This window comes from Budorcas taxicolor, chromosome 4, assembly GCF_023091745.1.
Source record: "Budorcas taxicolor isolate Tak-1 chromosome 4, Takin1.1, whole genome shotgun sequence".
Lineage (NCBI taxonomy): Eukaryota > Metazoa > Chordata > Mammalia > Artiodactyla > Bovidae > Budorcas > Budorcas taxicolor.
The window spans coordinates 105,667,991-105,692,986 of NC_068913.1; the positions used below are offsets into that span (position 1 = coordinate 105,667,991).

A 24,996-nucleotide genomic window follows, 5' to 3' on the forward strand; every position below is an offset into this window, starting at 1 on the left:
TGACTAGACAGCAAAACAGAATGATAAAGAGAGGGGAAAGGACAAAGCACTTTCTCAGGCTTTTGGCACTTGGGTAAGGGAAATAAAAAGGCATGCTACTCAGCAAAATCACATAGGGATGGTCATTCCTCAAGGAGTTAAGAGGCCTGTTTAGGAAAGAATCCGATCTTTGTTAACTTCAAGGAATTCTTTAGTTCAAGCTCTTATTTTTAATAATTGGAAAAAAAAAAAGATACCTAGAGGTACAGTGGCCAGGTCATGCAGGTTGCGAGTCCAACATGTGCCATCACATCAGGCTGTCTGACCAGTCCTATCTTGAATTTACAGGCAAAACCTGCCACCTCAGACTTCTGAGGGGTGAGAATATGGGAGGATGGGCCTATATTACACAGTAAAGAAGCAGCTGTACCATCTCCCATGAAAAAAATAAAGATTACTCCTAGATTTTCAAACAGAAGTCCAATCTGAGAGCCATGGAAATTAAAGTATGAGAAAGACAGAAAGAAAAATCAAATCAAGGAGATGGATGGAACACTACCTGGGGTTACTTCACTGAGGATGACTAGAGTTTCTAATTCAAAAGAGGGAGTTCCGTGAAAAGGGCCACTGAAAGAACAGACTAGGAAGTCATGAAGTAGAATGGGGATGGTGGGAAGAGAACACAGTTCTTTCATATCCTTTCTCTTCACCAAACACTTGGTTTCAGGCTGGCAAATTCCAGAAGGCTCTAACTGTACTACCAGAAAGAATTAACTAGTAAAGGCCTTACCCTTCTGTTGGTCACTCACTTCTCTCATGGGAAGTAAGCCCTTGCTCAGCATTTATTACACTCCCATGGAGGACAAAGCACCTAAAATGCCAAGAAGTGGATGAGTGCAGAACTCTGGGATGCTTTTTCCATATTTTGGAGACACTGCTACTTATTTCCATAATATAACTTTATTATTTTATTAAAACAAACTTATTCACTGACAAACGGATTTCATCCAGATCTTAGGTTCACAATTTTTTAAATTATTTTTTGTCTCTATGATAAATCAGCTGAAACTAAACTAAAATTCCCTCATAATTCATCTAGAAGAACAGTATGGCTAGGAAAACTGAACATGGCACAGGGTATTACGCTGGATGGTTGAGTTAATTAGACCGTAAGAGGCAGAGCACATGAAGCTGGTAAATTAGAGGCAATCTTGCTCCTCAGAATGCCATCATCGAATCAAACATCTCAGTGATCTAGGATCTGTCACAAGGACAGTAAGTGCAATGTTTCAATTATGCTCTTTAGCTTCTATTTTAGCCCACTCTGAATCTAAGTTTCATGGAGGCTTAAAAGAATCACTTCATCAGAAGCCAGGTCATAGATTTCTTTTTAACACTTAGAGCTATAATTCAACATTTTAAAGCTATGAAGTAGTTAGAAAGACCAAACAACAATTAAAAAATTTTAGTTTTAGATCAACTTAGGTGGAAATGTAGCCAATTAAAAAAATCCTCAAGATAGAGAATCAAGGCCATTGTTGAGTTAGGGTCATATGGTGATTCAATAAGTACACACAAGCATATGACAACTTAGATTAATTCTCTGATATTACATGATAGTTAAAAATTCTTAGTGAGAAAGCTACCCAGTATCTTTAGAAAGCTTCAGTATTACCAAAAAGATTGACAGTTGAACTGCTGACCAAAAAACTACTAAAGGAAGCATTATACATTAAAAACTATCATTTCATTAGGTTGGGAGGTTATGATCAAACACATACAACATTCATACTTTTAAAAAGACTCTTTACACTGGTGACTCTCTGTGTGTATTAGAAACGCCCAGCAAACCCATTAAAATGCTGATGCCTGGACCCCACCCCACTGAGTCAGCATCTGCTCCAGCATCTTCATTTTTAAAACAAATTATCCCAGTGATTCACATGCAAATCACAGTATAATGTTTTAATACTATTTTAATCCCAATTTATAAGGTCAACTATTGTTCTCTAATATATTAACAGTGTAACTGCTGCAATCTCTCTCTACACACACACACTCTTTTAAAATGTTGAGGTATATGAGGTAATTTCAGTAAAGAAAATTCACTTTTCTTGGCCAATGTTAAAAGCCTAGGTGAATTTAACACGGCTGGGATCAAAATGACAAAGAGCTGAACAAGGCTATGCTGACACTTTGGAAGAAAAGGAAGAGAGACCAGGAGCTTAGGAAGAGAGAAGCAAAAAATTCCCTCCTATTTGAATTCTTATCACAGAAAAATGAAACCATGATATAACAGTCCTTTCATTTATCTAGCTTTAAAAATCCAAAAAATAGGGAGAAATCTTAGCAATTTTAAAAGGACTTGGTACCAAGAAGTTCACAGCTGAGTGCCTGCTCAGACCTGACTGCACAATCTAGAAGGCCTAAGCCCAGATGCTACAGTACTGGGCCACGGCCACGAGGCAGGAGCCAGATCCAGCACTGTGTCTAGTCAGGAGGGCAGGAGGTGCATCCCACTACAACCCTGAAGTGTGGTGTTTCAAGCAAAGGTCTTACATGCTGCTATGACTGTCAAAAGTACTGAACAAAAGGTTCTAAACCTGGAACCAAGATCAAGAGTTCTACCCTTCACGCTTACCCGGGATCCAAGACTTCTTTGCTACAATGAATTGGAGCCTCTCGACGAATGATAAAATGAACCCCAAGAAATGGTGAATATTTACCTGGTCCCTGTTGTTGATATTTGAATAAGGTAACTGTCCGGTCATCAATTCATACAGAACAATCCCAAATGCATATACATCTGACTGAAAGCTATATGGGTTTTTATCTTGCATTCTGATTACTTCTGGTGCCTGGTAGAACATAAAAAGAAAAATATTCTTGTTTATTATTCACATCAACCAAATAACGACTGAAAACCGAACTACTATAATTCTCAGAACAATGTTTTTATCATTAAATAACCTATGGAAAATATGTAATCAATTCTCTTATTTATGGCCAAAGAAAGAAAACTGATTATCAAAGATAAACAAAAAAATAAATGCTCTGTAAACTCTGAGAGAAGCAGTACTGAGATTCCATATACATTATTAAGATTTAAAAAATTTTAACAGCTGCCCTCTTTCTACACAAAATACCATTACTGCCATTTGAATTTTTCCCATTACTTATCCTATTAAGAGTGAGTTCCCACTTTCCATTACTGACTCAGGAAAGAAACCCTAGACCTGCCATTATGAGATATTTGGAAGTAGCATAAGCACTATGGTAATCACCTGAGAATTTAAGTTTTCCCATTGCTACAAATCAATCTCCTCATCTCAGCACACCTTAGACAATCATGGTAAAATTTCAAGACTGATACATTCAAATGCCTTTCCTGTCTCCAAAAGCAGTATAATTATGCCATGGATGCTTTATTAATAAAACCAACAGACAGTACGTAGATTTAGTAGAAAATGGTATAAAGATTCTCTTGGCTGCTGCTTCTTGGGCAAAGATACAGACCTAATCATATTTGCTGTATTTTTACACATTTCAGTTACTATAGTCTACAACTAGATTCCTTATTAGCCATTTACATGTAATACAATAGATGGGTGATTAAATATTGGCTTTAAAGAGTTCCTTCACCTTGCATCTTCTGGACTGTTTCACTAGGAAGAAATTAGAGAAAAACAGGGTAACAAGACTTTGTGAAAACATGAGTCTGATACCAAAACCAGGACGAGCTGCAAAAATGGCCCAAAGAGCTGGAACAAGATTCCCAGTTAGTGATCAGGGTAAGGCAGAACAGACTATCTTACAAGGAGTGACAGCACTCTTCAGTCTTACCTGCAAAACAGAATCACCTATGTAGCCTTTCACCTCTGAACATCCAGCTCAGTAATACACCATCAGAGTCTAGGGATGGGAACAGCTTCAACTGCTAGTTTTTATAGCTCCCCAGATGCCTTTAATGCCCACCAAGGTTGAGAAGTGAAGTGAAGTTGCTCAGTCGTGTCCGACTCTTTGCAACCCCATGGACTGTAGCCTACTAGGCTCCTCCTCCATGGGATTCTCCAGGCAAAAGTACTGGAGTGGGTTGCCATTTCCTTCTCCAGGGGATCTTCCCGACCCAGGAATCGAACCCGGGTCTCCCGCATTCCAGGCAAACGCTTTAACCTCTGAGCCACCAGGGGAAAGATGTATAGGAGACCCAGATGCGAGTCAAGGATGGGGTGGGGTGGGGGTGTGGTGAAGGTTACATCTACTTGGTTATGTCATGTATTGTCTTGGTAACTGTTCTTGGTAGTACAGTGCAAAATAAACCCCACACAACTGTGATGTAATGAACAAGCCAGATTAAGAGGCTAGTTATGATACAGACATAATTTTCAAAGCCAGGATGCAATTTCTGTGAGGAACAGTTGAAGAACTGCCTTCTTGAAATTTAGTTTTACTTCACTGCTGTTGGTAGATGGTTTGATGAAAAGTCATATGTGATCTATTTATAAGAAATGCATGATTTATCCTCAATTAATTTAGTAACATAAAGATTTTCACAAAAGGTTTTCTTATTTAAGATATAAATAAAGATTGAGAATACCACTGTAAATAATTCAGGGACTTACCTAACCTTTGGTTCTGACCAAGTTCTTCTCTCCTAGTCTATGGATGTTCCTGTTTATGAAGGCAGGATCAACTCCAAAGGATTTTACTCAACAATTAAGTGTACTATTGACTAATCTTTCATCTTAAAACTCAGCTTGGTGGAATAAAGGATGAACCCATGTATTAACAAACAAGATATTAAAAGAAAATATAAAACAATGTATAATAGTCTATAAACTGTATAATCTAAGGTTTTTGGAAAAGGACAAACCTGGAGACTTGACTGAGGCTAACTTTCCCACACTAGTTAAACACACCTTTAAAACATGTATCAACTGTTTCTTTGTAATTGTAGATTTTGCAATTTCACCCTCTCCCAGGATACACTGTTATCTTTGTTACAAGGTGTATGCCTTAAAGGTGTCTGAGATCCAGATTACAATGATTAATTAGTTTGCTTATAATTATATATTAAAACACACATATATTAAAGAAAAATATACCTAGCTCTAATTACTAAATCCCAGAAAAGGCATTCAAAATCCATTAGTTCAACCCAGTGTTAAAGATGGAAAGACTTGGAGGAGGTCAAGAAACAGGCAGGTTAAGAGTCAAAAGTACGAGAGTACAGACCTCCGGACTCCAAGTCCAATGCCAACTCCCTTCTACCTTGCCACTTACTCTAATGCCAGTTATTATAAGAAATCACAGCCAAATTTAACCTCAGGCTTATCATGACTAATTCAGAATCCTCTTCTTAGAACTGCTACAGATAAGTTCAGGGAATTCAGGCAAATGTGGCTTTGAAAGCCCTTGCAGTTTTGCTTTTTCCAACAGGTGTCCCAAAGTTTTACTGCAGATTCAGTTATTTAAAACTTAAAACTGCACTAACAGTTTTGGAACATCCTGTATTCAACTTGGAGCACAGGTTCTCCAACTTTTTGGTCTCAGGATTTTTCAGTCTTAAAAATCACGGAGGACCCCAAGAAGCGTCTGTTTATGTGGATTATACCTACAGATATTGAGCATATTAAAACTTAACTGAAGAACTGTTAAAATATTTGTTAAATTATAAAACAACCATTAGCCGTTAAGACAAATTACTTTTTTTTTTTAAATGAAAACTAGATTTTTAAAAACAAAGCTTTGTGAGAAGAATACTGCAATAGTTTTTCCTTGCCATGCCACAAGGCATGCAGGATCTTGGTTCCCCCACCAGGGACTGAACCTGTAACCCCTGGAGTAGACGCATGGAGCCTTAACCACTGGACTGCCAGGGAAATCCCTGTAGTTCTTTTTGACTGGTTTAATAGCAGCCAGCTATGGTCACTTATTCACTTATGCATTCAATCTGTTGTGATGTGTTGAACAGTATGAAGAAAAAGCTAGTCTCACACAGGATGACCTTGGGAAACCTTAAAGGGTCTTAAGGACCCTCCTGAGAAGAGCTGGCTTAAGAAAAGCCCTATGACCGCCCCTTTCACAGCATGCTGAAAGGAACTGAACAAAAGTTTTAGTTCCCTCTTTTTATAATTTTTCTCTCTTCTTTTCCACAAAGCAGAAATAGGAATAAAGAAAGAACAAGGAGCTATGCAGGGCACACAAGGCTGACAGTGTTAAAAATCTACCTTTCATTTTTCTTTTTCTTTTCCCAGCTGCCCATAATTATACAGTTCTTTCTAGTCTAAAGAAAGTAACTTTCCAATTTAGGTTTAAAAAAGATTGTGAAACAGTCTCTTGTTCTTAAAAGGAGTAGTTCTTTTATTGAAACCTTAATAATGGCTACAGACCACACCTACTTTTAAATTGCACACTTGTTTTTTTTTGAAACAGTATACACAGAACATTCTAAACACAAAATATTTTAGAGAGACAATTCTGAATAAAACTTAAGCAGTGCTTATAAAAGATACATTCCTTTAAGATATACTGAAGCTGGTTCCATAATATTCTTCCTAAAGATAAAATTAAAATCTATTTATAACAAAATAAGATCAACATTGGTTTCTGTGTATACTGACAACTATGAGAACACTATAGTTGAAATCGTCAATGACTTTCTAATAACAGCATCTCAGGGGCCAAAAATTTAATTAATGGAGAAATAGCCTCAATTCTTACCATCCACAAAATGGATCCAGACAACTGTTCAAACTGATGGGACCCACTCCATCGAGATTTCACTGTGGCTAGACCAAAATCACCTATTTTTACTGTGAGGTCTTCATGAAGAAAAATATCTGAGGTGTAGTAAGTAAAGGAAAACAACAGGTCTCATTTTCCTATCAAAGCAAGCATTATGAAGATTTTAGGTATGAGATATAATTTCCACAATTCTTTATTATGATATTCTTTAAAAGGAAGTATAGTACTTCACATTTCCTTTTAAAGTTAATAAGTATGCTTTAAAAATAGTGTTATTTGAACTGTATGACCTGCTTTTAGGATTTTTGGTGCCTCAAACATGGTAAGCTGTTTTCCTAAGTTTGTGGGAGACCTTGAGACTTCCCCATCGGATTTTAGTAAAAGAGGCCCAAATATCCTTCTGGCACTGCTAGGAAGGCTATAAAGCTCATTACTAGCATTGAGGCACCTGGCAGATCGGATCTGAATCTGGGCTTATGGAGGAAGAAGAAACATTATGTTTGCCTCACCTCATTGTTATATAATATAGAGCCGTCAATTCCATCTCAGCGACCACTGAACAAGGTCAGGGCTCTGAAAGAAGCTAGTAGACAGCTACAAAACTATGCATGTTATAGTGCTTACAGGACATAAACAAGCAATCACAGTCCTACTATCGATAATAAGGACTTAACAGATTTTTTTTTTGCAGTGGTTAGCTGTTCAAAAACCAAAAGCAGGTTGTAGCATTGTGTACTACTACCCTCTTGTGCAAACCCATTTATTGGTTCCCTTTACAGTGTATTGTTGGAGTCAGCGTGAAAACTGGTTTTACATAATGTGAAGATAAAATGCAGGAGAAAAGGTCAGGATGTTTTCAAACTTCGCAGACAAGTTCAGGAAGGATACTATTACTCTTGAGGTCTCTGTGGATGATTGACTTGGCGTGTAAGTAACTGAAAAACAAAACATCATTTTAACCTGAGGAGGGCTAAGGACTCTGCCTCAGTATCTATAGAACACATTTAGGGGTGTAAACAAAGATTTATTTAGATTCATGACACAACTGCAAACTGCACATTGTGATAATCCCTTTATAGAAGCAACAGTAAAATAGACTGCAAGTGAACTGAGGATTTTAGGAACACATTACTATTATGGTACAACCAAAATCTTTTTTTCTATTGAGTGACTTTGCTTTATCTTTTACTATTTACCAATACAAACCTTCTACTCCAGTCACGCCTATTTACCCAGGTCCTTTAAGTATACCTTGGTATTTAATCCCATCTCTGTGATCAATGCTCCCACACCAAATTAGCTTTCATTCTATTCTCCACTGAATGAGACTTATTCCTTAACACTGAATATATGTTTTGACTCCTAAGTGCCGTTTTCCCAAGACTCAACCATAAATGAAGTGATCTTTCCCCTGTTCAGTTATTACCATAACAGCGTGATTCATGTTTTTTTTTTCACCTATGTTCACTTTCTATTCAGAATATAAACTCCATTTGATAAAATAAAACCACTTTTAAATGTTGTATTATATGTTCTTAAAATACCTTCTTGAAACTAGTGAGGAACTTGCTACTGTAACAGACACAGTAAATATATTTCAAAGTCAATGATAAATTTAAATCATCTGTTACCCCTAAAAACTGCCTCAGTTGAGTTTATTGAGGGAAAGAGCTGTGTCTGGTTTATTTCTGTTTAACCCCCAGTGCCTAGTAGCGTGCCTGGCATGTGGTAAACATTTAATACATATACGTTGAATCAACGACAATGAGATAAATATAATGTCCTAGTGAAGGTTATTTTTCTTCATTTAACTGTAGGAAAAACAGATATATGAGACTTTTGAAATCTAACAATGATTATTAGGAAATAAATTTTGCCTTAAAGTAAGACTTTAAAATTCAAATGATATAATCAAAATTATATAATGAACAGTTTAAAACAAAACATTTGGAAATAATTAACTTAATTATTTGTGCTTTCTCATCTTCAATTTCCTCATCCAGATATCAAGACTTTGAAATCTTTTCTCAGACAAAATTTTTATTTAAGATTACTGCTTATACAAAGCCAACTCCTTCTCCTCCAATTACTCTTACATTATTCTGTTTATTTCCATCTGAAATTATCTTGTTGTCATGAATTTTTAGGCTGAGAGTTTGATAGGCTACATCACACTCACTCTTGCATCGAAAGAAAACACAGTTATCAGTTATAGGCCTCATATGCTTGAAAAGTTCTGTAGTGACATAGAAAGGTTCAAAAGGAGAAAAGTGAGTCAATCAAAAGCTGTTCCAAGATGGGGAGACCTTATCCTCATTAGAAAGAAAAGCGGATAGGTCATGATACTGGTGGTGGAGTTTGGGACTTCAGTTAGCGTATTAGTATTTAGTACACAGAAAAGGTCCTGGGTCCTTTGAAATTAAAGACAACAACAAATGAGTGGTACATGTGAAAATAGAGAGGCATGATGAAGTTACAAGATGGGAAGATACAGGTATTCTTGATGGATAGTATCAATCTTTTCAACAAATTTGATACAAAGAAATACACCAAGAATAATGTAGATAGAAATGTAACTAGAGGGTTGAAAAGAGAAAATTTCTGACCAGGAATATACTAGATAATTAAGAAGATCTAAATATAATGGCTGAGCTGGTGATATATAATCGTAAATGGCATAAATCTATGACAGGCCAAAGTTGCATCAGCTGCAACTGAAATACTACTTTATCCTTGTGGAATCCTTTATCGTTTAGAAATTGCTCTACTAACTTGTATCTCATTTAATAAACCCTCTTTCTGCAACACTTCTGTAACAAAAGCAGCAAAAGAGCAGAAATCCTGGTATATATAATGGAAGGTTGGAAAGAGGAGAGACTCAAACTTCTCAGCTGGAAAAAAGGGATGAGTATCAAAGCTCAATCCCTACATAATATTCCAGATAAAGGCTGACCCTAAACCATGATTTCCTTAGGCATCAACCAGTTACAATGTAAGATGCCACACCTCACATAACTGGTTGAGGGTAAGGAAGGGAACAAGAATAAACTGACTTTGCTATAGATGATACAAAAGTCTATCCATTATGTAGGACAGTTACACTGGAACTCCTCCTAACCTTTCAAAGATGCTACACATTTATAAAAGTAGCGCTTAGTTACTCCGTCATGGCTGACTCTTTGTGACCCCACGGACTGTAGGCTCCTCTGTCCATGGGATTCTCCAGGCAAGAATACTGGAGTGGGTTGCCATGCCCTCCTCCAGGGGATCTTCCCAGCCCAGGGACCAAACTCAGGTCTCCCCCATTGCAGGCAGATTCTTTACCGTCTGAGCTACCAAGGAAGTCCATAAAAGTAGTAGGAATGAAAAAACATGTTATAAACTAAATGAATATCATGCTCTTGATAGGTTTCTGTTAGGAGTCTCCTTCCCTGAAGAAAAGTATCCACCTACAGAATCAATTTAACCTTAAGAAGCTGACACATCAGCTAGTAAAACTTGTTCTCTATGCTGTTTCTTTCAAGGTCTATGCAAGATTCAATTTTTCAGCATTCTTTTAAGACCATACTATGATATGCTGACATCAAACTAAAAAGCTTCTGCACAACATGGGAAACCATCACCAAGATGAAAAAGCAACCTACCAAAGGGGAGAAAGTATCTGCAAATCATGTATCTATAGGGGATATCAAAAAATAAAAAGAACTCACATCTCAGTAACCAAAAAATCTATCAAGTTTTAAAAACAGACATTTCCCAAAGAAGATATACAGATGTGCCAACAGGCACATACATGAAAAGGTGTTAAACATCACTAATTACCAGGGAAATGCAACCAAAACCATGACAAAATATCATGTCATATCCGTTAGAATGGCTATTATCGGAAAGGTAAGAAATGCCAAGTGTTGGCGAGGAGTAGATAAAAGGAATCCTTATGTACTATTGGTGGGACTATAAATTGGTACAGCTGCTATGGAAAACAGAATGGAGGTTCCACCAAAAATTAGACACAGAATTACCATATGATCTAACAATCCCACTTTGGGGTATATATGTCAAAAAAATTTAACCCAGGATCTCAAGACACCTGCACCCTCATGTTCACTGCAGTATTATTCACAGCAACCAAGACATGGAAACAACTTAAGTGTCCATCAATGGATAAAGAAAATGTTAACACACAGACACATACACACAGCAATAGTATTCAGCCATAAAAAATGAGGATATCCAGCTGTTTATGACAACATGGATGGATCTTGAGCTCATTATGCTAAGTGAAACAGGTCAGAGAAAGACAAATACTGCAGGATGTCACTGACTCTTGGAATCTCAAAAAACAGAAAAAGCAAAACAAAACCCAAATTCCTTTCATCTTCCTTATGGTGGGAAAAAATGTTTATTAAATCAGCCACTGTTATTATGGCAGCTACAGTCACTCTTACTGACTCCTATTAAAATTATATTCAACTATAATCCTAGAGAGTTGTTGTTCTTGCACGGCTCCTACAAAACCATTTCCTTTATCCAAAATTTGTGTACTTCTCTTTTTTGGACTTGAATAAGATTTCATATTTTGCACACATGGCCTATGTGTGCTTAGTTGCTCAGTCTTGTCTGACTCTTTGTGATCTTATGGACGGTTATCTGCCAAGCTCCTCTGTCCATGGGGATTCTCCACAAGAATACTGGAGTGGGTTGCTATGCCTTCCTCCAGGGGATCTAGCCAACCCAGTGACTGAATCCAGGTCTCTGGCATCGCAGGCAGATTCTTTACTATCTGAGTCACCAGGGAAGTCCTGAGACACGGCCTGTAACTGTAGCTTATTAAAGTTCTAGTTTTCACTTAAAAAATCAGTTCGCTGCTGCTGCTAAGTCGCTTCAGTCGTGTCCAACTCTGTGTGATCCCAAAAACGGCAGCCCACCAGGCTCTCCTGTCCCTGGGATTCTCCAGGCAAGAACACTGGAGTGGGCTGCCATTTCCTTCTCCAATGCATGAAAGTGAAAAGTGAAAGTGAAGTCGCTCAACCGTGTCTGACTCTTAGTGACCCCATGGACTGCAGCCTACCAGGCTCCTCCCTCCATGGGATTTTCCAGGCAAGAGTACTGGAGTGGGGTGCCAAAAAATCAGTCTATTAGCATGCTAATGATGCCTTCATCTAAGTAATGTGTAAATATATGCTAGTCATAGTCAAGAGGAGAGTGAGGACAAAACTCTCCTGGTGTAAGAGCTTCAGGTATGAGAATTATACAATTATGAAACTAGTTAAATTCTTCATGTGTGTTACACATCTCTATTTTATCCTCAAGAACATCATGAGAGATTTTAGTCAAATACTTTGCTGAGATTCAAATACTGTGCCTACACCATCTGCCCAAATTATCAGTCTAGTCTATTTATAGAAGCCTCAAGTGTCTCTCACTCATTTGCTGCTGTTTTCTTATATTTTCAGCTATTTCTAAAATCAAGCAACTGACCTACACACACATTAGCATTTCCGTCCTCTTTCATCTAATGGTACACAATTTGAAATAAGTTCATCAGTCTTTACACAGCAAGATGAATCTCTCTGACACCAACAGAGAATTGTTAGCAGCTGAATGGACTGGAAAGTGCGATGGTGGTGACAAGGTGTTATTTTATCCAAATAGAATTTCAAATCCCAGTCTCCATTTTACTTTGATGTCCTCCTCATCCCTCATAATCAGTGTGGAAGGTGAGCAAGACTTCAGGGGATGCCATTCTGCCAGTCTTATGTAGTTAGTAATCATTTACCACATTAAAATGATGAAAGTCCCTAGTAAGTAGAGATCACCCATTTTTCAGTTGTGCTCTACAGTGGCCTAAATTCAATTTTCACTTAGATTTTTCAGTTTCTCTCACTTTAAAAAAATCTAATTTACGGAGAGGTGTAACCAATATACAACACAAAATGTACCCATTTACTATGGACAGTTTAAAGAGTTTTTGGCAGACACATAAGTACACTTGTCTAAAGACCAACCATAATCAAGGTGGAGAATATTCATCACCCCTAAAGTTTCTTCATACATTTCTACAATTAACGGTACCTCCCTAGGCTCAGGCAACCACTGATAATGATTTCTATTACTAGCAATTAGCTTTACCTTTCCTAGAATTTCACATGAACAAAATCATTTGGCTTCTCTTACTCAGCATGATTTGGAGACTCACACCCTGGCTGCATACAGTATTACAGTGGATAGACATACCATAACTTAACCAGTTAGTCGTCAGACATTTGGGTTGTTGTGTTTTTTGACAACTATGAATAAGATACTATCTATAAACATTCATGTAAACATTCATATACGAGTCTTTGTTGCTGACTTGTTTTCATTTCTTTTGGGAAGTCAGTGAGATTAGAATTGCTCATATGGTTAATTTTAATTTGAAAAGAACCTGCCAAAGTGGTTGCACCATTTAAGATCGTTGCCAGCAACATGGTCACTCTGCATCCTTGCAAATACTGGTATTGTTGGCTCTGATTATAAGCATTCTAGCGGGTGTGTAGTGGTACCCTGTCTATCTTTAATGTCTAACATGTTGAGGATCTTTGCATGTGCTTATTTGCCATTCTTTCATCTTCTTTAATAAAGTACTCCAATCTTCGCCCATTTTTTCATTGGGTAGTTTGTATTATAACCAAATTGTAAGAGTTCTTCATGTGCTTTGGATATGATTCTTTTAACGGATAATGTGTCCTGCAAACATTATCTTCAAGTCTGTGGCTTGTCTTTTCATTTTCTTAACAGTGTCTTTTGAAAAGCAAAAGTTTTAAATTCTGATGAAGTCTAATTTATTAATTTTTTCTTTTATGGTTCTTAATTTTTGTGTCATGAGAAATCTTTACCTATCTTTAGGCGACAATGATTTTCTCCTTTGTTTCTTCTAGAGGTTTTAGGTGTTCAGCTTTTAGTCTTAGGCCTTTGATCCATTTTGAATGAATATTCAAGTCTTGTGCCAGAAAAGGGCTAGTTATTTATCCTATTTGGATATACAGTTGTTCCGGTAACATTCTGTTTTAAAATGGTTATTTATCTGGCTGTGCTGGGTCTCAGTCACATGGGATCTTTGCTTTCCCTTGTGCATGAGCTGTGGCATGCGTCTTCTTTGGCAGCGGCATGCAGGACCTGATTCCCTGACCAAGGATGGAACACAGGGCCCCCTGCATGGGGGGCGAGGAGGCTTAGTCACCAGAGAAGTCCCAGGATGAAGATTTTGTGAAAATGGGCTCTAGGGGGCCCGTTATGGGAAAAGTGGGTTGGGGAGAGGGAGCTTCTGAAAGAGGGGGATGCAGGGGTCGTGGACTCTGAGGAGAGGAAGATTCTGAGGAGAGTAGGCAGGGGTAGGGGAAGAGGGGGCCCCGAGCGGAGGGAGATTCAGGCAAAGAGCGGGTGTAAGGTGAGAGCTCTGACGAGGGGATTTGGGAGTGGGCCTCTGAGAATTTGGGGAGGAGGAGACTGAAAGGAAGGAAGTTTTGGTGAAAGCTAGATTCTAGGGAAGGAGGCTTTAAGAGGAAAAGGACTCTGGGAGAGGAAAAGGACTCTGGGAGAGGATAAGCAGGTGGGTTCCAAAAGATAGGGGGATTCTGAATCCTGCCAGAATTCTCAGAGAGGAATTCTAGAAGAGAAGACGACTGCTGATGGTGAAGCTGTAAGACAAACCTCCTCTGAGGGGGCTGATAATCAATCTCCAGTAACATTGTTTGAAAGGACTATCCTTTCTCCATGAATTGCCCTGGCATCTTGGTGTTTAAAAAAAAAAACAAAACTACTGATCACAGACATAATAGATATATTTCTAGACTTTCTTTCCTGTTTTGTTGAGTCACACATCTATCATTAATAATTGCACTGTCTTGATTACTGTGGCGGCTTATAGAAAGTTTTGAATCTCACATCAAATATCCTACAACTTTGTTCTTTTTCAAAACTGTCTGACTGACTAAAACTGACTATTCTTGCTACTGTATTTCCATATATGTTTTAGGATCAACTTGTGAATTTATACCAAAATCCTGCTGAGACAGGGGCTGTACTGAACCTATAGATTCTATAGATCAATTTGGAAAAAATAGACATCTTAATAATACTGAGTTTCCTAGTCCATGAATATGGTATCTGCATGCCCCATTTCCTGGCTGGGACTTATATTAGAGAGGGTATAATCTCTCCTTGGAAAATGCTTCCATCAGAATTTAGGTGCACACTGGCCTGAAGAGACCACGTGAGAGTGTACTGTAAACACGGACTACCATGACATTGACGGAAGAGCAAAAACATGCTACTCTTAGAGCAGCATTCATAAGCTCAAATACATACATTCACAAGTATGGTATTTGTTTATTTATAAGAGAAAGACAGTTAAATGTGGGAAATGATAGGTACTTCAACCACTGTTGCTGGAACAACTGGATATCCACCTAAGGAAACAAACAATCTTCAATCCTTACTTCATACTAATTTGAAGTGGGTGGAAGAACTAAAACTAAAAGCAGAAACTGTAAAACTTCTATTAAAAAACCAAAGAATTACTATCACCCTCCTGTACATATAAAGCATTTTCAAGTTCTCAGGATATTTTTACATAATTTGATTTTATAACCTTTGCATTTCTTTGTGAGGCAAGCAAAAGGGCAATAAGGCCACTTACACTGATGGGAAAACCAGAGCCCAGAGGATCTAAGTGCCGTGACCAGAAAGGCACAGAGGAAAGGACATGGGTTGTGAATGTGCAGATCTGGCTCTGAGATCCAACTGTATCACTTACTAGCCGTATAACCTTGGGTACATGACATAATTCCTGAAGCTCTGGATTTCTAACGTGTAAAACGGAGATAATGTTTACCTTCTTAGGTTCTTTCTTTAATTTATTTAACACATATTTATTTAAAGCACACTCTGTGCTAAGCAACAACTGTTCTAAGTCTTGGAAATTAAGCAGAAAATCCCTACCCTAAAGGGGCTTGCATTGTAGTACAGAAGATATAAAAAAGATACAAAAAAGTAGGTGGGAGACAGAAAACGCTGAGTTTCAGGGGGTTGTAATTTCAGGCCAGGGAAGGTCTCTTTTCAAAGGACACTGACAGTGAAGTCGCTCAGTCGTGTCCGACTCTTTGCAACCCCATGGACTGTAGCCTACTAGGCTCCTCCATCCATGGAATTTTCCAGGCAAGAGTACTGGAGTGGGCTGCCATTTCCTTCTCCAGGAGATCTTCCCGATCCAGGGATCGAACCCGGGTCTCCCGCATTGTCTCCCTCATTTACCGTCTGAGCCACCAGGGAAGTCCCTTTCAAAAGACAGCTTGAGTAAAGATTCAAAGGAGGAGAGGGAGAGAGTCATACAGATATGGGATAAGAACACAGCAGGCAGAGGGATGAGCAAGGGCAAAACCCCATGGCAGCTGTGTGCTTCCTGCGTTCTACGAATAGCAAAGGCAACCTGGCTTCGATGAGAAAGCAAGAGGCAGAAGAGTAATAAATGAGTTGAGAGAGGTAGTAAAAATAGGCAGTGGGCGAGGGAGGGAGATGGTGGTGACATTCTAAGAACTATTGTTAAGTACGCTGGCTTCCTTTCTGTATGAAATGTGAAGACACTGGAGGAGCAGAAGAGCAACATAATCTCACTGAAGTCTTCAAAGGACTACTCTGGCTACTAAGTTGAGAATACAATGAAGGTGAGTAAGGGTGGAAGTAAGGCACTCACCCAGGCAAGAGGTAACTGTGGCCTGAATCAGGGTAACAGCAGAATAGGTGATGAGAAGCTATGAGATTCTTGCTGCGGTTCAGTCACTAAGTCGTGTCTGACTCTTTACGACCTCATGGATGGACTGCAGCACGCCAGGCTTCTTTGCCCTTTACTATCTCCTGGAGTTTGCTCAGATTCATGTCCATTGAGTCGGTGATGCTATCTAACCCCCTCATCCTGTCAACCCCTCTCCTCCTGCCTTCAGTATTTCCCAGCATCAAGGTCTTTACCAATGAGTCAGCTCTTTGCATCAGGTGACCAAGTATTGGAGCTTCAGCATCAGTCCTTTCAATGAATATTTAGGGTTGATTTCCTTTAGGATTGACTGGTTTGGTTTCCTTGCAGTTCAAGGGACTTTCAAGAGTCTTCTCCAGCGCCACAACTCAAAGGCATCAATTCTTCAGTGATCAGCCTTCTTTATGGTCCAGTTCTCACATCCATACATGACTACTGGAAAAACCATAGCTTTGATTGTATGGATGTCTGTCAGCAAAGTGATGTCTTTGCTTTTTAATATACTGTCTAGGTCTGTCATAGCTTTCCTTCCAAGGAACGTCTTTTAAATTTCATGGCTGCAGTCACAGTCCACAGTGATTTTGGAGCCCAAGGAAATAAAGTCTGTCACTGTTTCCATTGTTTCCCCATCTACTTGCCATGGAGTGATAGGACCAAATGCCATGATCTTAGTTACTGTTTTCTTTTTATGTTGAGTTTTAAGCTTTTTCACTCTCTTCTTTCACCCTCATCAAGAGACTCTTTAATTCTTCTCTTTGTGCCATTAGAGTAAGATCCTAGATATACTTTAAAGATTAAGATAACTGGAGCTGATTAATAGATTGGTAGTATGGTATAAGAAAAAAACAGACATTAAAGACTAGGAACAAGATGTCAGATACAAGCAGTCTAAGAAGAGAGCTTCCAGTCACTGTGATGAAAAGACTGCAGAAGGGCAGGCTTGAGGAAAAAGATCAGGACCTCAGAATCAGATATATTACATCTAAGATGTCCACTGGACAATCAAGAGATGTTAAGCACAGTTAGATATGACAGTCTGGAGTTCACAGTAAATGAATTCGCTGGAGACTGCCATAGAAATGGAAATTAAATGGTATTTTAAGTCATGAAACTTGATGAGATTACCAAAGGACTATTTCAATATTTAGAGAGGTTAAGGAGTTGAAGAACTAGCTGAGAAGGAACAGATAGTAAGGAGAAGGGAAATCAGGAGAATATAAAGTAATGCTTCTCAAACTTTAGAATGATTAGTGATTAGAATCACTTAGGGAATCTTGTTAAAATGCAGCCTTCAATTCAGTAGATATGAGGTGGTGTTTAAAATTCAGCTTTTCTAAAAGGCTCCCAGGTGGTAGAGTTTAAGGGATTAAGAAAAGGTTTCATGAAGAAGAGTGTGATCAACTGCATTATATACTTCTGATGGTTGAGGACTGAGTATTTAACCACTGGATCTAGCAACATGGTAACTATATTATTAAGAGATATTTAGTGAAGTGTCAGGGGCAAAAGCCTGACTGGAGTAGGATCCAAGAAAAATGGCGAGGAAGAATTTAGAGAGTGAGGACACCCAGTTGAGAAGTTTTACTGTAGAAGAAAGAAGAGGAATGAAGTGATAGCTTGAGAGGGAAGTGGGGTCAAGAAAAGGACTCCTACAACTTCTTTATTACAAAAACTTCTATGCATAGAAAAATGAAAATAGCATAATATCCTGTGACTTGCACCTAGGTTTAACAATTACCAATATTCTTCCAAATGTACATAAGAAAGATGTTTTAAAACACAAGAAAATCCAGTAGAAAAGGAAAATCTGATGTTGAACAGGAGAACGCTCCTCAACAGATGCCAGTCTGTAGGAGAAAGGGGATGGTATGCATGCACAAAAGGGAAGGACTGGCTTTCACTCTTAACGATGAGACAGGAAAATTGAGTATGAATGTAAGTAGGTAGGAAGATATTGTGGTGGGTGTTCCTAATACGTAATAAAATGGCAAGTGAGGTTATCAGCTGGCAGTTCTTAGAGAAGAGATATTGGAGGACTGAAGATAGAAGAAATATGACAGGGTCTACGAGAGAGGAAGAGTAAAAACCCAGGGAGTGGAAGTGTGATGGCTGCAAGGCATTCAGGGCCCATTTATATGGTGAAAGGACTAACTAAACTGAAGAGGTCAAGGAAATACATTCTGGAGCCAAAGTGCTTGCGGCAAGTCACCTGGCCTTTTAAACTGTAGTTTCTCCACCAGTAAATGAATACAGGATAATAACAGTATCTACCTGCAGGGTGGAAAAGACCCTGATGCTGGGAAAGACTGAGGGCAGAGGGAGAAGGGGGTAGCAGAGGATGAGATGGTTGGATGGCATCACTGACTCAACAGACATGAGTTTGAGCAAACTCAGGGAGATAGTGAAGGGCAGGGAAGCCTGGCATGCTGCAGTCTATGGGGTTGCAAAGAGTTAGGCACGACTTTGCAACTGAACAACAGGGTTGCTAAGGATTAAATGAGATAGTATATATAAAGTACACAGAACAGCGCTTGGAACAAATATTTAGCTGCTAAATGTATCACTGTATATAGAAAATCCCACAAAACATACTTGGTATAAAAAAAAGAGTGAGTTACTAGTAGTAGCAGAGATGGAGTTAGAACATAATATTTATTGATCGGTAAAGACGTCTAAAATAAGAGCAAGTAAAAAAAAATAAAAGCAGTGATTCTGTATTTAAAACAACAAATGACTGTATACAGTATGAAAATACAGAATTCTGAAAAGATACACAATACTATACATCTGAACATTAACAGTAATTCTCTCTCATTAGAGTAAGTGAAGTTGCTCAGTTGTGTCCGACTCTTTGTGACCCCATGGACTGTAGCCTACCAGGCTCCTCCCTCCATGGGATTCTCTAGGCAAGAGTACTAGAGTGTGTTGCCATTTCCTTCTCCAGGGGATCTTCTCAACCCAGGGATCGAACTCGGGTCTCCTGCACTCCAAGCAGACGCTTTAACCTGAGCCACCAGGGAAGCCGTACTGGTGCTTATTTACACTTATGCTTTCTAAACTTTCTATAGTGATTATGTATTTCCTTATAATACTTTATATTTTGAAATTAAGAAAAACTGCAACAAAGGCTAACTGTAGAAACCACTTTTCCTCACTACACTTAACGCTTTTAAATTTTTACACATTTGCCTCCTGTCTTTTAAAAAAAAATTACACTTGTAAGAAAGTTGTGAAAATAAAACACAACTGTAGAATCTTTTTCTTTTTTTTGTAGTATCTTTTAAATAAAAAGACAGAAACCACAAGAATTTTTCGTAGGTGAAACTAAAGTCTCTCTGTCCTTGATAAGCTATCCCCATCTTAAGACTCTTTTTGCCATCCTGGAGACAACTACTGCTGATTGAGCTTGCTGTGCACCTTCTAAGCTTTTGTTTAATATTTCTACATACATATACATAAGATTTAAAAATATATGTAATATTTTGTTTTTAAAATTTTAAGTGGTCTCATGCTGCAGCTTGCTTTTCTCACTTGACATACTTTGAAGCTGATGTTGAAACATGTATTATTCATTTGTGTTATATATTCTTTTCCTGCACATATGTGCCAATACTTTATTTATGCAGTCCTCTATTGATGAACATTTGTGTTTCCAAATTTTCACTAGTAGATATTTTCCTGTAGTATATCTCCTTCAATATACCTCTCTTGGAACAAAAGCTGGTTGTTTCTTGGGGGCAGACCAAACACTTTGTTTTAATAGATCCTTCCAAGTTATCCCCAGGGTGGTTGGCTGCATCAGGAGTGTCCCAGTAAGCAATCCCCTTAATCTTTATCAATACTTAATCTTGCCAGAATTTGGGCATTTTAGCAATTCTAGTAGGTAAAAAATAGTACTTCTTTTAATCTGCATTTTTTGTGATTATCAGCATCCTCCTCTCAATTACTGTTTTTATCTGCCAGAAAATAATGTTTATTATAATTAAATATTCTTTGATCAACCAGAATTATTTTCAGTAATTAATACATGTTCACCATCTTCTCAGCTTCAATTACTCCTTCTTTCTTTTAACTAGGCTTACCTATGAGTAAAAAGAAGCATACCCTTCATTATTGTTTTTTAAGTAAATTGTAAGAGTTTATCCTCAAATTGGAGAAGGCAATGGCACCCCACTCCAGTACTCTTGCCTGGAAAATCCCATGGATGGAGGAGCCTGGTGGGCTGCAGTCCATGGGGTCGCTAGGAGTCGGATACGACTGAGCGACTTCCCTTTCACTTTTCACTTTCATGTATTGGAAAAGGAAATGGCAACCGGCTCCAGTGTTCTTGCCTGGAGAATCCCGGGGACAGGGGAGCCTGGTGGGCTGCTGTCTATGGGGTCACACAGAGTCGGACACGACTGAAGTAACTTAGCGTTAGCATCCTCAAATTATTTTTAATCACCTTACAATCAGAATGTATCAGTCCTGTGAGAACAAAAGATTGCAACTTTTTCTGTGTGCCTCCCTGAGTAAACATTTAGTAAATTTTCTAATAATACTACATTTAAAATTATACAATAAATATTAGACTGAAATGAAAAGCCCTGGAAAGAAATAGCACAACAGACTGACAATTCCTGGAATTTCTTTTTAATGTTATTCTTTAAATACCTTGGCCCTTTGGCAGAATCAATGACTGTCAGGTGAGAAGATGATAAACATATACTATATGAATCCTGATTCCTAAGAATGAATTTAATTATCTGCCACTAGAACAGCTCTGCTCTCTTAAAGTAAACCTAGGAATCAGAAATGATCTTTTGCTGAAGAGAGAAGACAGTCACACAGGAAAAACGTCACTCATCTACTGTTGGCTTATAAATTGTAATCCAATAAAGGAGACATATTGGAAAATCCCAATAATTCAATCTTCCTAATTCCTACATGTTTTTCCTAGAATGACTGCAACCCCAGTACTTTAATAGTGAGACAGTATGCTCTTATTCTGCTTACATCCTGGTACTTCAGAATCAGTTTTGGAAAGTAATCAGAAAAGATCATTTCGAACAGTCTCCGGAAATCATTCATGGGCAGACTAGTTTGAAAGTGCTGTGTAAAGGCTATTACTAAGCAACTATTTAAATAGTCTACAGATCTACTGGTCAGCTACATCTAACTTGTTCTGTACTTGATGAAATGATGGTGAAGGACAATGGAAAAGGGACCTAACATCTGAAAGTTTAAATAACTGGAAGGAACGTAATTTCCAGTTGACTATAAATATCAGCATTTTAACATTTTTACATTGTTATATGAATGTTCCTTATAAAGCATCTGTCCTTATTTCACAGAAAATCTTTTATCTCTGAGGAAACTGATAAGAGGTTTTTTTGCGGGGGCTTGGGGGAAGAGGTTAGCCCTTCTCCTTGAACTGTGTTTGTTTATTCCTAGTCTCCTTTCCCCCATTTGTTCTCTGTCACTGGCCTAAGAGACTGTCCCTCTGATGTCTGGTAATTGAGAGATAATTTGTCTCTACCCAGACTAAGTGAGACTAAAAGACAGTCTGAAAGCTTGGAGAATACAAATGGAATTCTTGTTCTGAACTCCCATGTACTCCCATCTAGATGGAATTCCTAATATCACTATCTTTGTGTCTCTACTCTTGGCTGATAGATTCCTCCAGCCAAGAGTCTTCCAATCTCCTGCCTGAAGGGGAAGGTTTGGCTGCCAGCCTTCTGGGAAACAAATGAAAACAGAGTACTAGGGAACTCTCCATCCATCACTTAGTAGGCAGTCACCCAACCCCGCCCCCACCCCTGCACCCCATTTTCTCTGTGTCTTGAGTCCAGAAACTTTCTCTCCTCTCTAGAGAACATGTTTCCAGTGTCCAGCCAGGGTAGGAATGGGGTGTCCACCCAGTGGCATAGAGCATGAGAAGGGATCCAGAGAAACATTTCAGATAGGCCTTTTCATTTGTGTACTTCTCCTCCTCCAGAGATAATTCACACTCCCAGTTCTTGAGACTTGAGGATTCCGTGGTACAAATCAGGTTGGCTTCCGTTTTTCCACACCCAGTTAATAATTTAGTTTTTTTCTGGGTGCACTACGTCTATCATCACTTCTTCATCTGCTTTCTAGCTTCTAAAATATTACTGCTCTTCCTTTTTTCCTCTTCATCATTATATGTTCATGCTTCAAGACCATTTTCATTATTATAGTTTTGGTGGCATCTCAAGGAAACAAAAATGGGTCACCTTAACCTGAAAGCCACATAGCCACTTTAATAAGAGGACTTTCAATCTGCCAAAGCCTTCAGTAACTAAAGATGTGTTGGAACATTTAACCAGTTGCATATATTGTCTTATAAGAACCAAAAGGAAAAAAAAGGAATTGTACCTTCTTTGGTTAAATTTAAGCTGGCAATAAAAAATATAATCTGTTAGAAGGCTTATATTTTATAATTAATATTTTTCAGCTATTAAGACAAAGGATAAACTAATGGGATGATTTACATGCACAGCTAGATATACTCATCATATAGTTAAGAGTTACTTCAAAATGCAAACAAAGTATTTTAGAGTAAACACATAGACTGTAAAGGTTTATACTTACAGATCCCAAACTGTAAAGTAATGGGAAAATACTGCCTCTTAACTATTTCCCAGGCCACAGAACAATTCCAATTTGACAGGGTTTTTCTCTACTGCCACTTCTTACCTTAATCAACATGCACTTTACTGCCCAGCCACTGTTTCTAAAACAATATTTAATACTATTCTCTGCTTCCTCTGTGTATAGCAAAAGCCTTTTCCTCTGTGTTAATCTTTGATTACATCTTTGACTGTTTTTCCTTTTTTTGACATTTCCCACTTTTGATATGACAAGGATGTGGCTGCTCTCTCTTCTGGAAGGTAAACCTATCAATAATATGCTGTTGTGTGTAATCATGGTTTCATTTTAAAATTTTTGTCATATGTATCTATCACAGGTCAGGCCTTGTTTCAGGCATTAGAGATGAAACAAGGAGCACAACATTAAACCCCTGCTCTCGTATAGCTTGTACTCTAGTGGGGATGACAGACAATAAACAAACATGTTATATGGAGTTGGGTGTTAACAAAAACAGGCGTGGGGCATAGGGTGACAGAGTGGTGTAGGAATGTTTTAGTTATATAAGGTGATCATTTGAAGGCTTCCTTGAAAAGGCAACATTGGAACAGAGACATAAGGGAGAAGCTCTATGAATACTTGGTGGCGGGAGTACTTATCCTAAAAAGAAAATAACAAGTACAAAGGCCCTGAGCAAAGAGCATACTTGGCCTGCTGAAGAAGCAGCAAAGAGACTGGTGGGTAGAAGCAGAACAAGACTGTTTCTCTTTCAATATTTACCATTGTGGCCACAGTTTACTCTTTGCAAGATTTTAATATAACTTTTCAGATTTGAATAGATTCAGAGTCAGAGGTGGGGCTGTTTTAGTCTACTGGAAAAGTGGGAATGTTACTGAATGAAGAAATAAGTTGCTGCAATAAGGACTTTAGCTGAATACAGACTTATAAACAATCTAAATTACAAATATACTGCCTAGTTTTCTGACAGAGAGGGTAGGACAGTGGGAAGATTTAAGAGGTAGATCAGGTTTTGAGTCCTGGTTCTATGCTTATTTGCTATAAATGACCCTGAGTCAGAGTTTTAGGTATTAATACATGCATACTCTTTTACTGTTTTATTCTAATTTTATAATGCAAAAATGGTATAGTGGTTATGGGGAAAGAATAATGGTTGGGAGCCAAAAATTTTGAGTTAAACATCTTTGCTGCTGCTTATTAAATGTGAAGTCTAAACAAGTCACTTAGAAGCCTCAGTTTCTTTGTCTGTAAACATAAAATATCTACTTTATGACATTATAAAAATTAAATGACATAATGACTACATATGTGAAAATCATCTGTATACTATAAAATGTCAAACTGACTTAATATACACGCATATTTTTAAACTACATATGGAACCTTCAAAATTGTATTTAACTCACTTAAATTTTTTCATCTAAGTGCTTTCAAAATATATTTAATTTTACCTTTTGATTTATTTACTGTTTATTTGCACTTTATGCAATATCTATCCTTGGTAGTCAATTTCTTACTTTGGCCTATGATAAATTTTATAAAGTAATTTTTTTATCTTTTAAATTACAAAGTAAAATTCAATGAACTAGTCAACTCGAAATCTTCAAAAAGAATCAAAATGCAGACTTTCACTTTATTTTTACTATATTTTTCACAGATGATTATTTTGCAATAGAAAATAGGGGCACATGGAGAAAATTACTTGAAAGGATAATTAACAATAATTTTATATACTTCAATAACTGTTAATGACTTTTCAGTGGATTTATTTTTGCAGGGGCAGGGGGGGACTATTTTTATCTTTTGATCCCTCACTGCTTAGCGAAATTATAGTATAGTAAACACAAATTCACAGCCACATATATATTATC

At 37.9% G+C, this 24,996-nt stretch overlaps 1 protein-coding gene across 4 annotated transcripts in view; it reads right to left on the bottom strand.

The window, feature by feature from the left end:
* Nucleotides 1-24,996, bottom strand: part of BRAF (B-Raf proto-oncogene, serine/threonine kinase) — a 161,389-nt gene that overhangs the window by 16,901 nt on the left and 119,492 nt on the right. For all 4 annotated transcript variants that reach the window (XM_052639157.1, XM_052639156.1, XM_052639159.1 and 1 more), the window contains 3 exons: nt 7,615-7,661; nt 6,703-6,821; nt 2,706-2,837 (listed from right to left, as the gene is read on the bottom strand). In XM_052639157.1, the coding sequence (XP_052495117.1) occupies nt 2,706-2,837; nt 6,703-6,821; nt 7,615-7,661 (298 nt within the window). The remainder of the gene's footprint in view (nt 1-2,705; nt 2,838-6,702; nt 6,822-7,614; nt 7,662-24,996) is intronic.